Source organism: Cyprinodon variegatus, unplaced genomic scaffold, assembly GCF_000732505.1.
Source record: "Cyprinodon variegatus isolate N-32 unplaced genomic scaffold, C_variegatus-1.0 Scaffold46, whole genome shotgun sequence".
Classification (NCBI taxonomy): Eukaryota; Metazoa; Chordata; class Actinopteri; order Cyprinodontiformes; family Cyprinodontidae; genus Cyprinodon; species Cyprinodon variegatus.
Window position 1 is genome coordinate 131,123 of NW_015150499.1, and position 19,471 is coordinate 150,593.

General features: G+C 38.2%; 1 protein-coding gene across 2 annotated transcripts in view; it reads left to right on the plus strand.

The window, feature by feature from the left end:
• osbpl6 (oxysterol binding protein like 6) overlaps nt 1-19,471 on the plus strand; it is a 59,625-nt gene that overhangs the window by 1,379 nt on the left and 38,775 nt on the right. For both annotated transcript variants that reach the window (XM_015370402.1, XM_015370403.1), the window contains exon 2: nt 10,979-11,222. In XM_015370402.1, the coding sequence (XP_015225888.1) occupies nt 11,076-11,222 (147 nt within the window). In that variant the 5' untranslated portion in view covers nt 10,979-11,075. The remainder of the gene's footprint in view (nt 1-10,978; nt 11,223-19,471) is intronic.

The window sequence follows — 19,471 nt, forward strand, 5'->3', positions numbered from 1 at the left end:
ATGCCATTTTAAAAACTTTGGTACACTTTAATAATTGTCACCTCACCATGGCTATGAAAACCTTATACTAAGGTTTTGGTTTTTATTTTTTGGATGTTTGTACTATTTCTGTAAATATACTATTTACGGTATTAGCCCTGCGATGGACTGGCGACCTGTCCAGGGTGTAACCCGCCTCTCGCCCATTGACAGCTGGAGATAGGCACCAGCACCCCTCGAGACCCCAATTGGGACAAGCGTGTTAGATAATGGATGGATGGATGGATGGATACTATTTATTATTTATAAGTACAAAATCCAAAGGTTTCAGTTTGATGATTTGCATTTCCATACTGACCATAATATCTCTTTTTCAGTCCCTTTTTATCCTGATTTGGCCCCTTTTTTTTTTCTTTCCCAGAGATCATTGTAAATTCTTTCCACTAACGACCAAAAAAAATAAAAATAAAAAAAAAATCTGTAAGCTTTCATCATTTCATCTTCCCCTTTTTTTGCCGAATTTTCTGCATTTTCATACAAATTCTGACACTTTTCCCTTGTTTTCCTTTAATGTAAAGTTTTAACCTCAGTGGCATATTTAAGGATTAACAATAACTTGTGATAATCACACGATATGGTCTGCAGAGTCACTGGACACAAACACAGATGCATATTTATGGTTTAAACAGACTTCATGATTTCATGTATTATTTATTGTCTTAATTTATAAACCAGTTCCTTCATGAACAATCTCATGTAACAAAAACCTTGAGCAGAGATGTGTAAATTGTTCTCGGCCTTGTGCCGCATCACAACTCTAAATGAGGATCACTAGGGATTGGCAGTTATATCCTTTTATATTGAAAAATTATAAATTTTTATAAAAATTGTAATTTATTGTGTTTAAAATAAACCCTTCCCACACATCACTGTTTGAGACTTTAACCACTTCACCATGGCGACTCTAAAAATCTATTTTTTACATGCTGTGTTGCAGTAAAGTTGTGCTACTTATGTAAGTGAAAACCCCAAAGTGACCTGCTTAATAAAGAGTATGCCATGTTTTTAGGCGCTTTATATGTGCTTGTTGAATTATAACCATATGCAGTCACAGATGTGACAACAAGATAAACACAAGCCTTTAAAAAGCAAGATGGGGAATTAATTTGGAGTAGAAGTAACTTAAGGTCAAGATAAGAGAAAGCAAGGAGGCACACAGGAAGATGATGGAAAACAAGCTCCAGCTGAACAATATCAGAGATGTGTGGTCAGGCTTCAAGCAGATGGATGATCAGATAGATGGAAGTCTGTACAGAGCCAATGAACTGAACACATTCTTCAACAGATTCAGTTCAGGAACAAGCTCAGTTTCCTGCTCTCCTGCCCACAGTCACATGGACATCCTGCCTTACTTTGCCATTGATTCTCTTGCTTCTATGAGTTTGTTATCAGCCAAATCAGATGGTGCTGCTCCCTCCGCCTTTCACCTGTCTGTCTCTAGAAGTCAAGTGAAGGGACATCTGGAGAGACTGAATCACAATTAGTCACCAGGTCCTGATGACGTGAGCCCCAGAGTCCTGAAGGCCTGTGCAGAGCAGCTCTGCGGGATCCTACAGTACCTCTTCACCTCTAGCCTGACCCTGGAGACAGTTCCAGTGATGTGGAAGACCTCCTGCATGTTCGGCCAACAGTCCTCAGTGACTATAGACCTGTTGCCCTGACATCACATTCTATTGGTTCACCTCAGAAAACAAACAAACAGCTATCAGGACCCCCTGCAGTTTGCTTATTGCCATGGAGCTGGAGTTAGTTATGCCATCATACACCTGCTTCAACAAACCCACTGTCATATAGACAAGGCAGACAGTACTGTGTGGATTATGTTCTTTGGTTTCTCCAGTGCATTTAACACAATTCAGCCAGGCTTACTTTGTGAGAAACTTCAGAAGACTCAGGGGAATGCTTCAACAATTGCCTGAATCAGACTACCTGACAAACAGAGCACAGTTTGTTAGACTGAAGGGTCAGTTTCTAATCAAGTAGTCGGCAGCACAGGAGCACCACAGGGGACAGTACTCTATCCATTCCTTTACTCCGTAGACCTCTGACCTCCAGTACCAGATTTGTCATCTGCAGATATAATCGAATGACTCTGCAGCCATTGGTTGCATCAAAGATGGACAAGAAGCTGAGTACAGGAAGCTGGTGAACTGCTTTTTTAAATGGTGTGGAAACAATAATCTGATCCTAAATTTGTAGATTTCAGAAGAAAGAGGAATAAGTTTAATCCTTTTAACATCAAAGGAGCAGTGGAGGTGGTGGAGGAGTATAAATACCTTGGTGTTCATCTAGTAGCACAGCTATCAACACCTACAACACCTGTTTAAAGAATAACATATGAGTTACTGCAACATTTAACTTCCCTTTGAGATTAATAAAGTTTTTTTTTATTAAATTAAATGTGTTGCCAAGCGATGATATTGAGGCTAATATTAAGCTTAAACGTTTTTATTATAATTGTTATGATGATGATGGGAAACAAAACCTGTGATTGTTCCTACTATAGTTTCTAATAGTATCACAACTGCATGTTTCCCTGGTGCCTTTACTTTCCACTTTTTATTTATTTATTTTTTGCAATCTAATTACCGGCCCTCAAGAACTGGAATAGCCCACCCCTGCTATTGATGGTACAGGAACTTGTAAAGAACACTGTATTACACCCCGGTCTAGCGAGTGGCAGTGATAGACCAAAAGCAGCTGTAATTGCATCAACAATAGACTTCTTTAAATATATCTGAGCAATTAAACTTTATTTGATATTTTAGTTTCACACTGCTATATTCTTGCTTAATAACATATTTTTGTCACATAAACTGTAATATATGAAACCTTAATCATAGATTCATTGCTTTCATCCACTGCTGTGCTTCTATTTAAACTCTTTGCCTTTAATCCATGTTGGAGATCGGCCTGTTTTCCAAGGGAAGCCCGGTTCCCCGAACGGGAACGGCCGGAAGGGCCCCCCTCAACCCCCGAAAAGGAAAGTGGCTCAAAACCTCAAAGCCCGGCCGGGGGGTTCCCGGAACGGGCCCCCCTTTAAAACCGCCTTTTAGTATCACTGCTTCTGTCTCCTTGAACCACAGTCGGCCTCGGCAGATGGCAGCTCACACTGAGCCTGGTTCTGTTGGTGTCATAATTGGTTTAAGCGTTCTGACCCACATGCAGAGAACCACTCAGAGACCAAGGGAAAAGGTTAAACAGATTTATTCAATGTTGATGAAATACAGAAGTTGGATCAGGAACTCAGTGGACTGGTGAACCGGAACTGGAAAGTCTGAAGGGGAGATCACAGTGATCAGTTCAGGGACCGTAGGAAATTTGACTGAGGCTTGAATATTACTGGATAGGGACTCAGGTTTGAGGGGGCTCTTGTCAATCCTTGAAACCAGCTTGTGGGGGTTAATCCAGAAAAGAGGGAACTCGTTGGAGGGCGGACAGATAGACAAGCGTTGGACCCAGAGGAGTAAAGAAGCGGACTGTCACTTGGATTTCCGATGAGGACTTGAACGGATCATATGGAGGTTTCCCCGTGCTCAGTGTGTACTCAGTTAATCCTTCCATGAGGAGAAGGTCCAGGTTTCCAGTTACTCAGGAAGGCTTCCTTCCAAAGAGCAAAGACAAAAACTAGACAAGACTCAGAGAAACAAAGCTTAGGTTAGACTCTGCTAATCTCAGCTTGGCTAGAGTACCCAAAACTGGCAAACACTGTGGCGTCGAGGTAGTGACAGCCCACTGCTCAAATACTCCTCCAGTAATGATCCAACAAGCCGCAGGTGTTTTTCTCCCTCCACCAGGTGGTGGAGGGAGAAAAACACACAAACTGGATTCCTAACAGCTCGAGATTTTCCTCTCCACTGTCGCTGCAAGCATGCTTAGTTAGTGATAGCATCCGACTCCATGAGTCGATGGAATCAACAGGTTTTCCTTAGTTAGAAAACATTTAATCAATTTGACTGTATGATCTGGTTGAACTGTAAAGTGCCTTGATATGACTTGTGTTGTGAATTGGCGCTATAGAAATAAACTGAATTGAACTGAATTGAACCCACCCATCAACCATCCAAGGGATATCGGAAAGTTTAAAACAAGGACTGTTTGCTGGCCCCAGAAATGGGAAAGCACTTGAGTAAAAGTGCAGAAGGCTTTTTTAATTCTTGGTGTTGGCAGCTGAAAGTCATTGCAATGGAAAAAGTGCCACAGTCTTCTTTCAGCCAGCTGTCTTGCAGAACACAACAATAAGTAAGTTGGAGCTGTTTCTTCAGCTCTTTCTCATTCAGCTGGTTTTAAGAAACGGTGTGAAAAGGGACTGATGGTCAGTATGAAACATACAATAAAAGATAAATACTTCTCGTTGCCCAAACAGTAGGAAAATATAAAATAAAATAATACAATTGTGAAAGGACGATTACCTTTTTTTCTTAATTTAAGTAAGTTTAAGGAAATGCAGATAATTCAAGCCTAGTTTGCATTTAATCACCCTGGGATAGTCTACAATATTTTATAAAATCTTTAACATCCTTTTGTAATATTTTTATGGGAACAAAGGAAGCAGTAGCTCAGGAGCCTTCTAATGTTTTATGCTTAGCTCTAACTTCATGATGCATGTGTGCAGCCCGGGACAAACAGGCTCTGTCCAGCTGTTGTTAAAAAATAAAAAGCGATGTCTAGTGCAAAGAGATGCACTGCTGACTGCTTGGAAATGTCACTCAAGATCTACTTCCATTTAGTCTAATATTGTACACTTAGGTAAAAGGTCAGAACCAATTGATTTGCATTATCGCCAAGTTGTAATTCAGACAGGGCTCGTCTTTTAAGACCCTGTAATATAATATAAGGACACGAGGCTGCTTTTGTTGGCCCACTTTAATTATGCAACAGAGTGTGGGATCAGCAAACTTGTTTCACTTTGGAGTCTGTTCAATACTGCCAGGTTGTGTTTCTTGTGTGTGGTGAAAACACGAGGATGGCCGTCGTTCTACTCCCATTACAGCATAGTTACCACTCAGCTTTATCGTATTACATGTTAATAATGAGTAATGCCGGCAGCTTTCATGTTGTATGTCAGCACCGGCAGATGTGTGATAGAGAGAGTCGCCTAATTGGTTAACATCTTTAATGATTTATTTAGTATCAAGCATCAATAAAAATGATGATGATGCTTTTTCTTTGGATCTTAACTGTTAACCTACTTTATCATTAACCTTAGTTTACACTTTGGAGAGCAGAAATGCAAGTCTGTCTATATGCAGTGTGGTAACACCCTAATGTCTCTATCTTACGTCAAACAATCTCAATTTACTTTTATATTAATTGTGTTCATCATTTACTTTTAGTGTAAGTGTGAGAGCGTAAAAGTGTAAGTTGTTTTGTTTTCTCTGGGCACTTGCTGCTATTTCAGTGATTGACTAAAACCAAACTTTGTATGGCGGGCATAGGTATTGCTTTTCCCAATTAGCTCAGAAGGTTCTGCTAAATGATCCTCACAGATTATTAATCTGCTAAACCTGAGTGCTGTACATTATCTGCCTGCTTTGCCAGATTACAGAACAACGCTATCAATATCGGACACTGATATCGGCACAAACCGTCCTATCCTACACACTGTATGTAAATACTTGCTTTCCACTGTGCTTCACATTGCAAGACAGGATCTGATACGTCAATTTCTTTAATGATGTATAGATTCTTTGTCATTAGATTCACTCAGACACGCCCGCCGCCCGCTTAATTAGGTACAGTCTGGAATATCCAGCAGTCCTCCTTGTACTAGTTGCACCAAAGGAGTTAGAGCAACCCCCCCACCAACCAATACAGCATGTCAATGCTTTTTTCTTCTTTTCCCTTAAAGCTTTTTTCTGACTCAATGTATATATGTCAATCTCTTGACGTATTACAAAACTACTTTTGCAAGATGGCTCATTTGTTTTAAAATACTCCACTTCCTCACTGTCTCTCAGGAAGTCTTGCTCCACTAACATGGGGGTGAAGTCATAGATAAACACTATTAGTACCAGTTGAATAATTATCATGTCCATCCTGCTTCCTTTGCAAGGCGCTGCTACATTACATTAGGTAATTAGACTGAATTTGAGCCCGGTCAAAACTTTAGATGCCGGGAAAATACATGGATGCTCATTTCTTGTGGTAGAAGATCAGTTTCTTTGGACATTTTTACCTATGAAATCTTAATGCAACCTTTAGGAGCTTGGAAATTGCAAACACTGGGAATTACTGCCTCATTCTCTGGATGCTGTCGCTACTGTTGCTTTGCACATGTGAAGTATCCTCATGTTGTAACTTGATCTTAAAGCTACAACAGATAATTTGCATTTAACCCAAATCCGGCCCATGAAACGATTTTGAGCAGTAAAGGGTTTGTTGGTTGAAAGCTTTTCCACATGCACCCGAGACTGTTAATGCCTTTTATAGACGGGTTGGTCATTATTCTTAACACATTGGAAAACATTTCTTGCAACAAGCAAATGCATGCCCATCATCATGTAGATAAAAAGTATTGATTGGAGAGGTAACATGGGCATTAAATGAAGTAAAGGACGACTCCACACAAAGCCTTTAAAAACATTTAAGGACAAATATCAGTGAATGCAGGCAAAATCATTGTTAGGAAAAAAAAAACAAAGTAAAAACAATGTTTTGACTACTGTAAGTGTTTTAGCAGTGCTGACTGATGTAACCTGTCCTGTCTGTCTTCTGAGTGGACCATATTCATGGGCGCTGGAATTAGAGCAATGAGCTTATGACTCATTAGGTCCTGATCGAACCCTTCTCGGCACCGACATAACTTTGAAAGGATGGAGCAGCTTTGCTGGCTACTGGAACAGAAGTAAAACTGGCTCCCTGTCAGATTTTCTGCTTTGGGTATTGGACGTTATGGTAACAGTGATTAAAGTCTAATATATTCTATTTCTGAATCTAAAATGGCTCAAAAGTACAGGGTTTTGTAAAGGTTTCCATTCCCTTGAACTTTGTCCCAATTTTTTTTGCATTTGTTTTCATGGTTAGTAGCTTTTTTGGGATACAACATGAAGATACAATTGGAAATTTGGATTAATTTTTCTTTGCAAAACCACCGTAGTCAGAGTAGGTTTGGGTGAGAAAAGTCTGTGGATTTCATCTTTCAATTCTTCCCACAGATCTTTAAATTGTGTTTAGTTCTGGACTTTGACTCGGCCGTTCTAACAATTCAATATGCTTTGATCATGGACTACCATTGCATGGTAGCTCTGGGTCGGTGTTATAGACCCTTCCTGCAAAAAGAGGCGAACTTCCAGACCAGCATTAAGGCCTTTGCAGCCTCTAACAGGTTTTCCTCTGCTTTTACCCGCATCTATCTTTCCCAGATCAGTGGAACAGTATCTCTACATGATTCAGACTTGTGTTCAGGGTTATGTTCAATTTTAGTTTCCCAGTGCACAGGATGCTCGCAAACCAAAATGGGACTTCTGCTATCTTTCTTGAACTAGTAGCTTAATTGTTAGATCCCTTCAATGTTTAGTGTGGCGGTGGGCTTTATTTTAGGGTAAAAATGCAAAAAGCCTGAATGCAAACGCAAGGTGGAATGTTTTTGTTGTTCTGTTTGTGTAACTTGTTTCAAGGGTTTCGACAAAAATGAAACAGATTGGATGAGTTTTTAAATATTACTTTAATTTACCTCAAAGAAAGCTAAAAATCAGTGTACTGTAGGTGTAACGTGTACCTATGGAGGGATGCGGGTCCAGGAATTTGTGGTAGTTAGGCTTTAAATAACTAAGGGATGCCAAAGGTGCATATGACTGATCAGTTCTGCAGGGGTGGTTCACAATGTGTGCAAAAGTTTCAAAGACCAGAACTCTTCTCTTTCCACTTCTCAGTTATGCATTTATGTGTTTCAGGTGATCACATAAAATTTTGATGAAATAGTCCCAAATAGTCCATTTTTTTTGTCTTTTTGCATTTGTTGTTATGAAGAGAGCTCACATTTTATTTTAGAGATGTTCTGTAAAGATGAAAAACTGAAGTGAGAAAGTACAGCCCCATTGGATTTTTGTGTGTTTTTGCTTCACTGCTGCTTCCCATTTACTTCATATCCACTTTTGTTTTTCACTTCCTGAAAGATGTGTTTCTGTAACTTAAATGTGAACAAATCTGACCGACAACCCTCACAGTTTTCCCGTGCACGCCATGGCTCCCGCTGTCTGGATTAATATTGTATGGGAATAGTGAAATTTACATTTAAAGCACACATCACCTCTGCTTCTCACTGGGTCAAGGAGAGCGGATGTGTTAAATAGGCTAAGTGCGACACACAGTGTGAACAGACTTAGCGCCTTGTCTTACTGTAGCTTACATCCTGGTTGGCTTAAGGACGAGGCAGAGTGGGGATGATGACGCTATCCAAGGATCTGAATTATAGATTATGCTGCGTGAAAAAGCTGCATGGCTGCTGGTGAGCATGCTCAGTGCTGCTGAGTGGACTCTGGGGAGTTTCCTTACACACGGGAGAGTCTAACCAAAACATCCTGCAGTTAAAACCACAGGGTGCTCTCATGCCGTGTGCAGCAGCATCTATTGATGCTGCAGGAAAAAGCACAAAGTATTTAAGCATTACTTATAATATGAAGCCAGTGGGACCAGTCTGAGGCCAGTTTTATGTGAGATTTTCATTTCTTATCAGTGGCGTGCTTCACTAATCTTTCGTTCAGAAATCGAAGCTGAAAGTAATATTTTCTGTGTGAAGAGAAAGGATGCATCAAGTGTGCACTTTCTGTCATTTAATAGATTTATGCAGAGTTACAGAAAGTTTAGGCAATTACCCAGCAGCGCTGCAGGCAGTGTGATAGATGTCAGCATGTGCCATGACTAATGATGAAAAGCAGCCCTCCCTGCTGCTACCAGAGCCGCTGTTTAACCACATGTTTGGAAATTAATCGACACATTTATTCCACTGATTGCCTCATATTTACCTTCACAAGATTGTAAAGTTATGGTGTTTGGGGGAACTTATCCTTTAAGCACTTTGATAAAAGTCTTTATCTGTTCAGTTCCTTTGCTTTAATATTTGAATCTAAGTCGAACTTTTTTTAATTTATCCATTAAAATGATCTTAAAACTTAAAATAAATCCTACTAACTAGCATTAGACGACATGGTCAGCATTTCGGTCGATACGATAGAATTGATATGAACAAAAGGAAATTTCCCAAAATCCTGCAAAAACTTGTTTAACTCCTCCAGTATAACATTTTAGAAATATTTGTTTTAAAAACAAAACCAATTAAACTAAACAGAATCAGTGAGTGACAAACACTGCAATCGTGGACTTTATTTAACTATTAGAAATATATTACTGCTATTGAACAAAGGGATATTGTTTAAATGTTAAATGCTCGGCCATCTCTGACTGTTTATCTTTACTTTATAGGAAATTAAAAGGTCAGACTGTGAATGTTGAACATTACTTGATGTTTTTGCGATCATGTAAAATATGCAGGATAAATAGGGTTGATACTCATATTACTCACATTAACCCTCTCATGCTCAAATTAAGTTGTAGTTGCAGGAAAAATCGGATATTTGGAGAAAATGATCATATGGAGTAGTAATATACAATTCAGACTTTTTTTGAGAGAGACCTTCACATGCAATGAATTCTGGGATGTTGCAGATTTGCAACAGTGGCCCGGAGTGGTAAATTAACACTGAAGACTACATCTGATATGAACGTTAATTTAAATGTCACAAACAAAAAATTAACAAAACAAAATTTGAAAAAAAAAAAGTTCTTTCACAAAATTAGAGACAACTTTTTCTCAAACTTTTTTTCCACCAACATCTCAAAACCTCTTGAGAAGGCCGTTTCTGTTGAACTGTTGCTCAAAATATAGGCAAACTAGTAGATAAAGCACTAGGCATCCGTTGGTATCTGTTTGGGCACACGTTGCAAATCCACAACATTGAAATCGAGATGCCTCTGGTGAAAAACCCAGAGGAGATAGAATCTACTAATTGGCATGTGTCATATCTATACACATTCATGATTCATCTTATGTGGTATTGATTTCAAAATAATGGAAATTGGTAGCAATACTTACATGTTATTAGTGTTTAGAAAATCTGTTTCAGTGACACCAAGGACTCAGCCATGTTGAAAGTGAGTCAGCAGGGCTATCTGGTGAGCTGGAGAGAAACTGTTTGTTCCAAATGCACAACTAAGTCCTTCTGTTGTACTTCTGAGTAACAAAAGCTTTTAAAATATGGATGTGGAGTAATTAGCTAAGTGGCATTTAGCTGTTGTTGCAAATCTGCAACATCTGCCTTAAGAGGGTTAATATATACACTTTTGTGAGAAATGGTAACTATTGTGAATGGTGCATTTCAGAACTAAAGTTGAATTGAACAACATTATAAAATGGAACAAATTAGTTTAATTTTTTTGTAGATATTTCAACTTTTTGAGTTCATATCTCTGTTCAATGTGTGCTAAGAATCAAGTTTATTGCCAAGTAGGTTTGCACTTACAAGGAATTTGACTTGCAGTTGATGGTGCAGACAATTTAGATATATACAGTATATACGGAATACAGGCTCTAGAGTTATAATGAAATATAAAACATGCAATTTACTATATACATTATATAGTATACAGCTATGTACTATATACACAGTAGGCTGTGCGTTAATGTAATGCAGGAGTTCTGGAGATGCTACGTTGGTGTAAATGATCCTTAGTGACATTAATAAGACAATGAAAGCTTATTCAGTTACTTTGGTTTTAAGGAAATTGTTTAAACCTCACAAACTGCTGAGTCAGTCAGCTCGGTGGTTTCTCAGATAATCGCTCTGAATTAAAGCTATCAGAGAAGATCGGATGTTCTGATTGCTGTCTGAAATAAAAATGAGCAGATTCTGTCTGTGACTTCCTGACCCTTGTGTTTCAGATGAGCGGCAGGCTGTGTGTGTGAGGAAGTCTCAGAGGATGTCCCCGATCTGTGGGCCTCGTTGCTGAAGCTCCGCAGGGCTGACCGGTGGGCCACCATGTCTCAGCACCATCAATACCAGCGAGGCCTTCACGGCCGCACCATGAGCTCCGAGGATAGGAGCTTCACACCGGTGAACAGGACCGCCGCGCCGGTTCAGAAGAGCGCTTCTTCTTCCTCTTCCTCCCAGCGAGACAGCCGGCAGGTAATAAGCTTCTAACTCTCTGAGTAGTTCATTCGACCCGCAGATTTATGACATGGCTGCAGCTGAAGCAGCGATTGAAAAATCATAAGTTATCATAGTTTAGATTGCTGACTGATCCAGGAGAACTAGGTCAATAGAGGTTATAGGAATAGTTACCCTTAAAATATGCCTAAAACAAGCTGAAAGTCACTCTATAGGTATTAATATTCTTCTCTTTTTTCTCATTTTTGAAGGTCAAACGCCAAAACTCTTTTTAGAGTAGTGTTTAAATATGAAGAAAAAAAAAGAGTGGTATAGAGCTAAAAGATTTAATCAATTGGGATAAGGGCTGGGCAATATGCACTTATAATTATAAATCGGCTCCTTCAGGACAGCAGTTATATAAAGTAGTAGGATTTATATCACTAAACATCTAATTTGATTTAATTTAATCATATTCTTTAAAAATATCAATGCTTCAATGGGAAATAATGAAAGAAAAAGAACAAAAAATTCTGGCAAATCAACAAGTTTCTTTAGTTTTTATCTGTCATTAATTTTTTTATTTATCATCCAGACGATAAACCATATTTCGTATCATGACCAGCAATTTATCGTGATAGCGATAAACATTATGATTACTGCCCAACTCTTATTGCAATTAATTATTTATTGAAATTGACAGTTTAGTATCTAAAGAAACTTTACCTTGGATGTAAAGACTCAAGTACAGTAAAATCTGTCCAAAAATATATAAATTTTGCATTTAAGACAAAAAAAAGAAAACATTCTTCATCTGAAAATGGGAAAGTGTTGGGCTTGTGGGTTAGAGCAGTGTGCTTGTGCTCTCATGAAGTGGCAGGTACCTGGTTTGAATCCCACTGCCTCCATTCTAGGTTCCTGAGCAAGACCCTTATAACCTGACTCCGCCAGATGGATTTGCTCCGCATATCCATCTGGAAACCTTCCGTTGAAGTAATTTTGGTGAAGGGGCGAAAATACTGGTTAGCTGATTGGCGTAAGTTGGTGATAGACGGGCCAAATAAACCAATCAGATCAACAAAGCATATGACGTACTAACAGAGCGACGACGAAAACACAACCACAAGCCAGGCTACTCTTGCCGAAACCAGTCGGGAGAAGAGCAAAAACATCTTTTCCTCTGAGAAAAGCCTCCAGAGCAGTGTTTTGCTCTTCTTTCAGTGAAGAAATACTCTGTAATTTCGATAAAACTTGCTCGATAGCCACGCTAACGCTAGTTTCATCGGCTGAAGCCTCCATGTTCTTTAGACTAAACTGTCGCGCTGCTCGTTGCGTCACACCTCAACCCGCCTCAAAGCCAACGCTGATTGGACGTTCGTTTGGTGAACGGCTCCAAATTTTCTTTAACGGAGAGTCTCCAGACTGATTAGCGAGTGAAACCTTGAAAGTTCGCGAGATCAGGATGGTCTCACGAGGCTAAGACCCTTAACCCTCTAGTGCTGCACAGTGGCAGCCCACTGCTCCCCAATAAAATAAAGTTAAATTATTATTAAATAAGCTCCATCCAGAGCTCCTGTAGGACCTCAGTTTTACCTCCACCTGGTACAAACCATGTAAATTCTGTACCCAGGGGTGCAGCAATGAGGCTACCTTTAATTGTGTAGAAAAAACAAAACATCACTAAGAACATCTGTCTTGACATACCCGCCGTTTGGGAACCCTTCTGAACCTGGATGCTCCACCCCTGCTTTTAAAGTCCCTCTTCCTCTCTGCTTGTGGGGGTTTGTGTCTTCATCTGCTTGAGAGGGCACTCAGGATGGAGAGCGGGTGGTCTGTGCTTTTGTATAACTGTCTCCAGCTCTTCAAACAGACAGGTTTCTTTTGTATAAGAAGGTAATTGTGTTTTAAAAATCAAGTTTTTATGCTAAAATGTACTTATTAGTACCTTACACGCCCATAATGGGAAAACACCATTTTCTGTAATACAGGAAAATAAAATGCAGGGCAACCAAATAGCCTTTAGAAGTGGGAGAAGCTGCAATGGTCAGCCTGAAGCCTACACACTAAAATATGCTGAGTGAAGCATCATTATATAGAGATGTTTTTCTTTAGCAGGGAGGCTGGTCAGAGTTGATAGGAAGATGGATGAAGCTAATTAAAGGGCAACCCTGTAAGTAAAGATTTTATAGATGGTCGGAAGGGTCTCATTCCTGCAGGAAAATGACCCTTAAGATAGGTTCATAGCTTAAAAATATGGGGGAAATTTATTTGAATTACATCCCAGTTTAATTGCAAGCAAACGTGGTTCTTATTATGACCACAATAACGACATTAACATAAAAATAAATTGAAAATGTCCATGAGGCAAAAACAAACAACTTTTGAAAAACTCTTTATTGTGGTGTAATACATCTTTCATTCAGGATGAGCATTTATCAATGAAGTACAGATTGAAACCTGATTAATGATTAAAAGTAGCAGTAAAGGGCAGACATCTTAGCAAGGTTAATGTGGCCAAAATTATATTTTTATGTGGCAGCATTGATTCTAGTCATTAGAAAACCATATGCTGAAACAGTAAGATGTAACCAACACAGATAAACAGTTAAAATCTCTCAACCTGTGTGGTAATTGTCTGGACTCAGATAAATGTTACCAAAAGGAACCGTTGTAAATTAATTTCTTGTGAAAAGTTAATAAAAATGAGCTAAACTTGCCGTCAGCCTTTGCAGACTAATTGGCAGAAATAGATCAGTAATAAATGAGTTGTGCTCTTATGTCAGGGTTCACAGAACAGTAGCTCCAGTTTAACCCCTGCATGAAGGCATCCGAAGCCCCCGGCTCCTCTGTCTGTCCCCTCTCTGCTGTGTCACTGTGTCCACGTGGAAACAAGACACCCATACTGGAATCTCTGACATCACAGCTTTTCCGTCGGCGCTGGCTGATGAATTTTTCATGAGAGACAGGCAGAGTCTCGGTGAACATGTGGCAGATTCTGCAAGCGGAGTTCACGGCGGCCAATTCCGTCTCTGCAAGAGGAAAAGAAAGAAAGCTAAAGGTTAGCTGAAGGCCTGCAGCTTGATGAGGCAGACAGTTCCCCCATTCAGACGTTCCTGCTCATTATTCCTTTCATTCTGCTGCAACCTTTTGATAAAAACGTTCACTGTGTTGTTTTCCAATTTACATACAGTCTATTCAGTGTAGCCTAATTGATGAAGTCAAACATCAGCCGGACGAGGAGCTGTAACAGAATTAGGTAAAGCATCCAGGTTCGATGTAAAACTTAAGGCCTAGTTTTTTTGTAGCTGTGTGGGAAATTATATCATTTATAGGACATCCATGAAGCCAGTTACTTTGTGATGATGCAGTGCGACTGAGCTTTCACAAAGAAAATTATATTACAGACGAAAAAAATGGTCTGTTCCACAGAGCTGTCGCTCTCTGAACACTTTTATTTTAAATGAAAGAGAAATGCTGGTCTAAGCTGTTTCAAAAAAGTTAAAAACAATCCACGTGGTTTCCAAGTTTTAAGATGTTTTGCTTCCCATCCAGGAAGCTTAAATGTAAGAATTGGCGTTGAGTTTGAAGTTTTATTTAGTAGCCCAAAAACTTATTTTTGGTTTTAGAAAACATGGAAATTGGTTTGAGCTCTCAAAAACCTACAATGGACCTACAATCTTCACTAGCATAAAGTGTTAGGAATAATAGTGGTATTTAAAGATGATCTGAACTGGGACTAAGGTGTAAACAGCCTGCATTACAAACCTGTGGACCTATTCGTCCGACTTTAAAGCTCCGATCAACTAATAGTGCCCAAAATCTCTGAAATACATTCTTTATTTAAAAATATAATAAATCCAACATATATACAAATGTATCTTCATATATGCAACTACAGAGAACATCAAACCCAAAAGTAGTGGAGAAAGAAGAAAATGAATAAAATAAAATACAATAAAATAAATAAAATAAAAAGGGATGGGGCTCAGCAAACATTCAAATCTGTTTCAGCAATTGACAGTTCTTAGAGGGGTCTTCATTAGCTCCCATTAATGGGAGGTGTATATGTCTAGTGTACCATAAAAGAGGGGAAATACGAACGGGGGCTGATATAATTTTTTTTTTTAGCATATGAGGCTGCTAGTTAATAGCAGGGGCCCACACTTCCAAGAATATGTCCATTTTCACATGAAGTTTTGCTGTTATCTTCTCCATTTTATCCACATTCTTCAACCTTTCTTGCCATGGTTGAAGGGTTGGGGTAAAGGTTTAAGCCAAGACAGAGTTATCATTTCCCTTGCTACTAATAGCAGAATCTGTAGTAATTGGGCTTCCCTTTTCCCAATATTTTCTTTTGGGATCAAACCTAATATATTGTACAGCAGGTTAAGTGGTAAAGTAAAAAGATGCAGTTTTTAATGAGCATAAAACAGCTGGTCAGAAGGGAATCCATGCTAGAGAGGAGGACCTCTGTCTACAATAAACGGGTTACAAACAGAGATTACGGTTCATCATCTGAGGGATATGAAGCAGCTAAAACTGTGAGGAAATGAGGAACATAGGTCCTTAATGCAGATTAGACTATGTTTATAACAATATGAAGGTAAATGTAAGGATTGTTTTTAATAAGAGCAGGACTGTAATGGAAGAATGTACCACACTACAGATTAAAGACAAGGTTATCCAACCTGGTAAACTAGGCTACAACAAATCAGAGTATGGCAGAGGTGAGAAAAAGGATCTGCTAAGAAGAAACTGCATTAAATAGCTGCAGGAGTTCAGCCATCTTTTTAAATTCAGAATCAAAGATGAGAAACTCGACTTTAAAAAGCTTCGTCATTCCCGTCCATCTATGTTTATGTATGTATAATAAAGTCAGAGCAAACCGCTCCACATTTTGACAGATCAATCTATAATGCAGATTATGACCTGCTGGCCATTCATCCTTGATTTATTACTTTAGCAGCATTTTGTTTTTATTGAGACATGTTGATGTGTTTAGGTTGCATGTGATATTTTTACAATTTGTTAAAAATTAGGGGTTCACCCTGAGCTTTTTACAATATTAATTCGACTGTTTTCATTAAGATGATCTACATCAATTACTGATGTAGAAAGAAGGCTCTAAACATACATCCACCAGATAGATGATGTCCTTAAAGTCTTAAGGAAGGCCTTAAAAACATTTCTCTCTGCTTCTTTGGTTATCTCTGCTGTTTAAATGAGTAGAACAACTGTGTGCTGATGGAGAAATAGGTAAAAAATTAGGGCTGATTATTGTCAATATTGTTGATTATTATTTTAAATAAATGGATTAGGACAGAGACAATTAATCGGATAAATCAACTATTGAAATAATCGTCTAATAATTTATTAATCGATTAATCGTTACCTAGAGTATAGAGCCTGTAAAACATGCCTTTAGCTGACAGAGCATCCCACTTAGAGCAGTAATTATATGATAATTATTAAAAATATGTACATTTTTTTCATTTCAGATAAAATAACTTTTCCATATGTCAATATGCTCTATCCAAAGATCAATAAGTGGAAAGGTTTTTGTTTCACCTGGTTTAATTTCGTATAAAGTCTTCTTTGAGGAACCTTTGGTTATCCGATTATTTATTGATTAATCAAAAAAATAATAGAGAGATTATTCAGTTTGCTAAATAATTGTTAGTTGCAGCCTTAGAATGGATTAGTAATCGGATAGAAGTTTTTGTATGCAGAGTGTTTATTTTACAATTTGGGTGAAATTAGTACTCTGTGTGGGTTTCTTACTCTAAAATGTGCTAATGGCACATTTTTAGAGTTTCTATGCTCGAGATAGTGATGAATTGATTACTAAATTAGTTGACAATTATTTCACTAATTGAATAATCACAATTAATCCTTGTGCAAATTGGCATCACCTGGACTTCATGTGTGAAGTATTTAAAGATATTTGCCTCGTAAATCCTGTACAAAAACAAAGGAAGCTGTGAGTGCACTACATGTAAATATTATGAACTATGCACTGCTTTGTAATTGCCCCTTCAGTTTTTTTTTTTTCTCTTTGGTTGAAAGAATATTTTTTGTAGAAAAAATATCTAATGTTAACTGAACTAATATATCAAAAAAAATTGTGTTTTATATGATCTTTTATATAAAAAGGCTTGGATAGATGAAAGAATGTGCTGCAGGGATGTGAGGCTGTGATTGGTTATTACATGCATGTTGTTACCTCTGCTGTTTGTGGTCTACCGCCCATTAGATCTTACTGCATGAGTTATCCTGAAATAAAACCCATTAGCTTAAAAATCAAAGCGAGTGTGAGTTTCCTGTGAAGGGTCATCCCTCTTCCCAGTTGTCTGGGTGGGGCTAAATAAATGTGGCGTTTCACTGCAGGGAATGATCCCTTTAAATACTGCTTTCTAAAGCATTGCTTTTAAATCAGAGAGTTAAAGGAGGAAAAGGCAGAAGTTATTAAATGAGACGTTAAATGCTCACGCCTTCGAAGCAGGGCCTTGGCCTGGACCCATAAACCGCCACGCCTCACATTTAAGGCATTAGCAGGATAAGTGACACTAGACAGAGTACATTTGAGCCTGTCAGAACAATCCGGCTATCTGTGCAGGACCGAGAAACTGTAAGAGCTCTACACAGGGTCTACCTCTGCAGATCAGATCACTTTACATTCTTTTAAACGCAATATCTGAATGATTTTGCCTAAATTTCCATTAAAAGCATACAGGCTTATTCTTGGTATTGTTTTAATTGAGCCTCAGTTTAGCTTCAGTACAACTTTAATAGCCAAACTAAATTCTGATCATTGAATATCGACCATAGTTTTGGATTTTTTTCAATATATTATCTGCTTTTTTATTTTATGGCAGCCTTTATTGCAGCTTCAGATGCTTTGTTTTGTTGGCTGGGTAACAATTACAGTGGAAAAACAAGAGTGATGCAGTTTGTTTGGGGAAAGCCTTAATGGGATCCTGACCCCATTTTAAATCGATACATGTCACTTTACCCTCTGCTGATGACTACAGTTCACTCCAGAGACCCTCATGAGGGCAATTAGATGCACCACCTGCAGTAAGCACCATTTCCCACAAAGACATGAACATGCTTCCACTTCGCAGATGTAAGAGAAATGCTGTAAATTGTACTTTTTTTGGGTTATTTTCCCTATTTTATGTCATTTCCACGTCATTTCGATAACTTTTTGTCCTTGAAATACTTAGAATTTGTTATTGAGAGTTTTTCAAAAATGCCTGATCAATATTTGTTTCTAAATTTGTACATCAGTCCTAAAGATATTCCATATTTAACCCCTAATTTTATGGACACAGTATAATATAGCTACTATAAGGAATTCACCTTTCTCTGACTGCTCAAGCCCTTTCATTGCTATAATGAGGCCTATAAAAGACCATTATATGTGTAGTAATTACAATAACCCCAAGATTAGATCAGACAATCTCACGATCAAAGAGTAAGGTAGAGTTTTAACTTGTCTCTGGCCTAAAGGAATATTTGTATAATTAAATACCTGCAAAATATTAAAAAAATGTATAAAAAACACAGAATGTAAAAACTGCATTGATGGTATATGGTAAGTTTTTGTTATGTGACTCTGTAGAGAGATTGTAACAAGGTATTTATAGACATTCAGTTTATGTTGCCATATGATTTTAGACTTATCAGCCCCCCTGCTCTGGGATTAGAGGTGGAAACTAGCAATACTAGCAAATACATTTTTTATCTAGGGTAGTGAAAATTATGTCTGATTGACCTTGCGTTATGCAGATTGAAATAAGCTCTTTTTAAAAGAGAAAAGTACTTTTTATGACATTTATTCACTTCATTCTGGCATCAATAGAGCAAGAGAGAGCAAAACATTCAGATGATAATAGGAAGGCTGTACTAATGCAACAAAGTTGTTTATGTTATCCTTTTGAGCTTACTAATCTCACAATTGGGGGTTTTGTTCTCTGGGAATTATAGATGCTGCTGTTTAATAATGCACACCTCGCTAATTACTCATGGAACAACATATATACCAAAATAAATAAATTTAATCAATACCTTCTGATGAACATTTAGCACTTGCATTTTTATCAATACATTTAAGGTTGATAGTGGAAAAAATATTGCAATATATAGTGGAAATATCGCATTGTGACCCAAGAATCATGACATGTATCGTATTGCGACGCCCATGCCAATACTCACCCCCGCTACCGTAATTCATACTGTTTAACAATAGCATTATCACTGGTATAATTATTGAAAAGGACATTTAC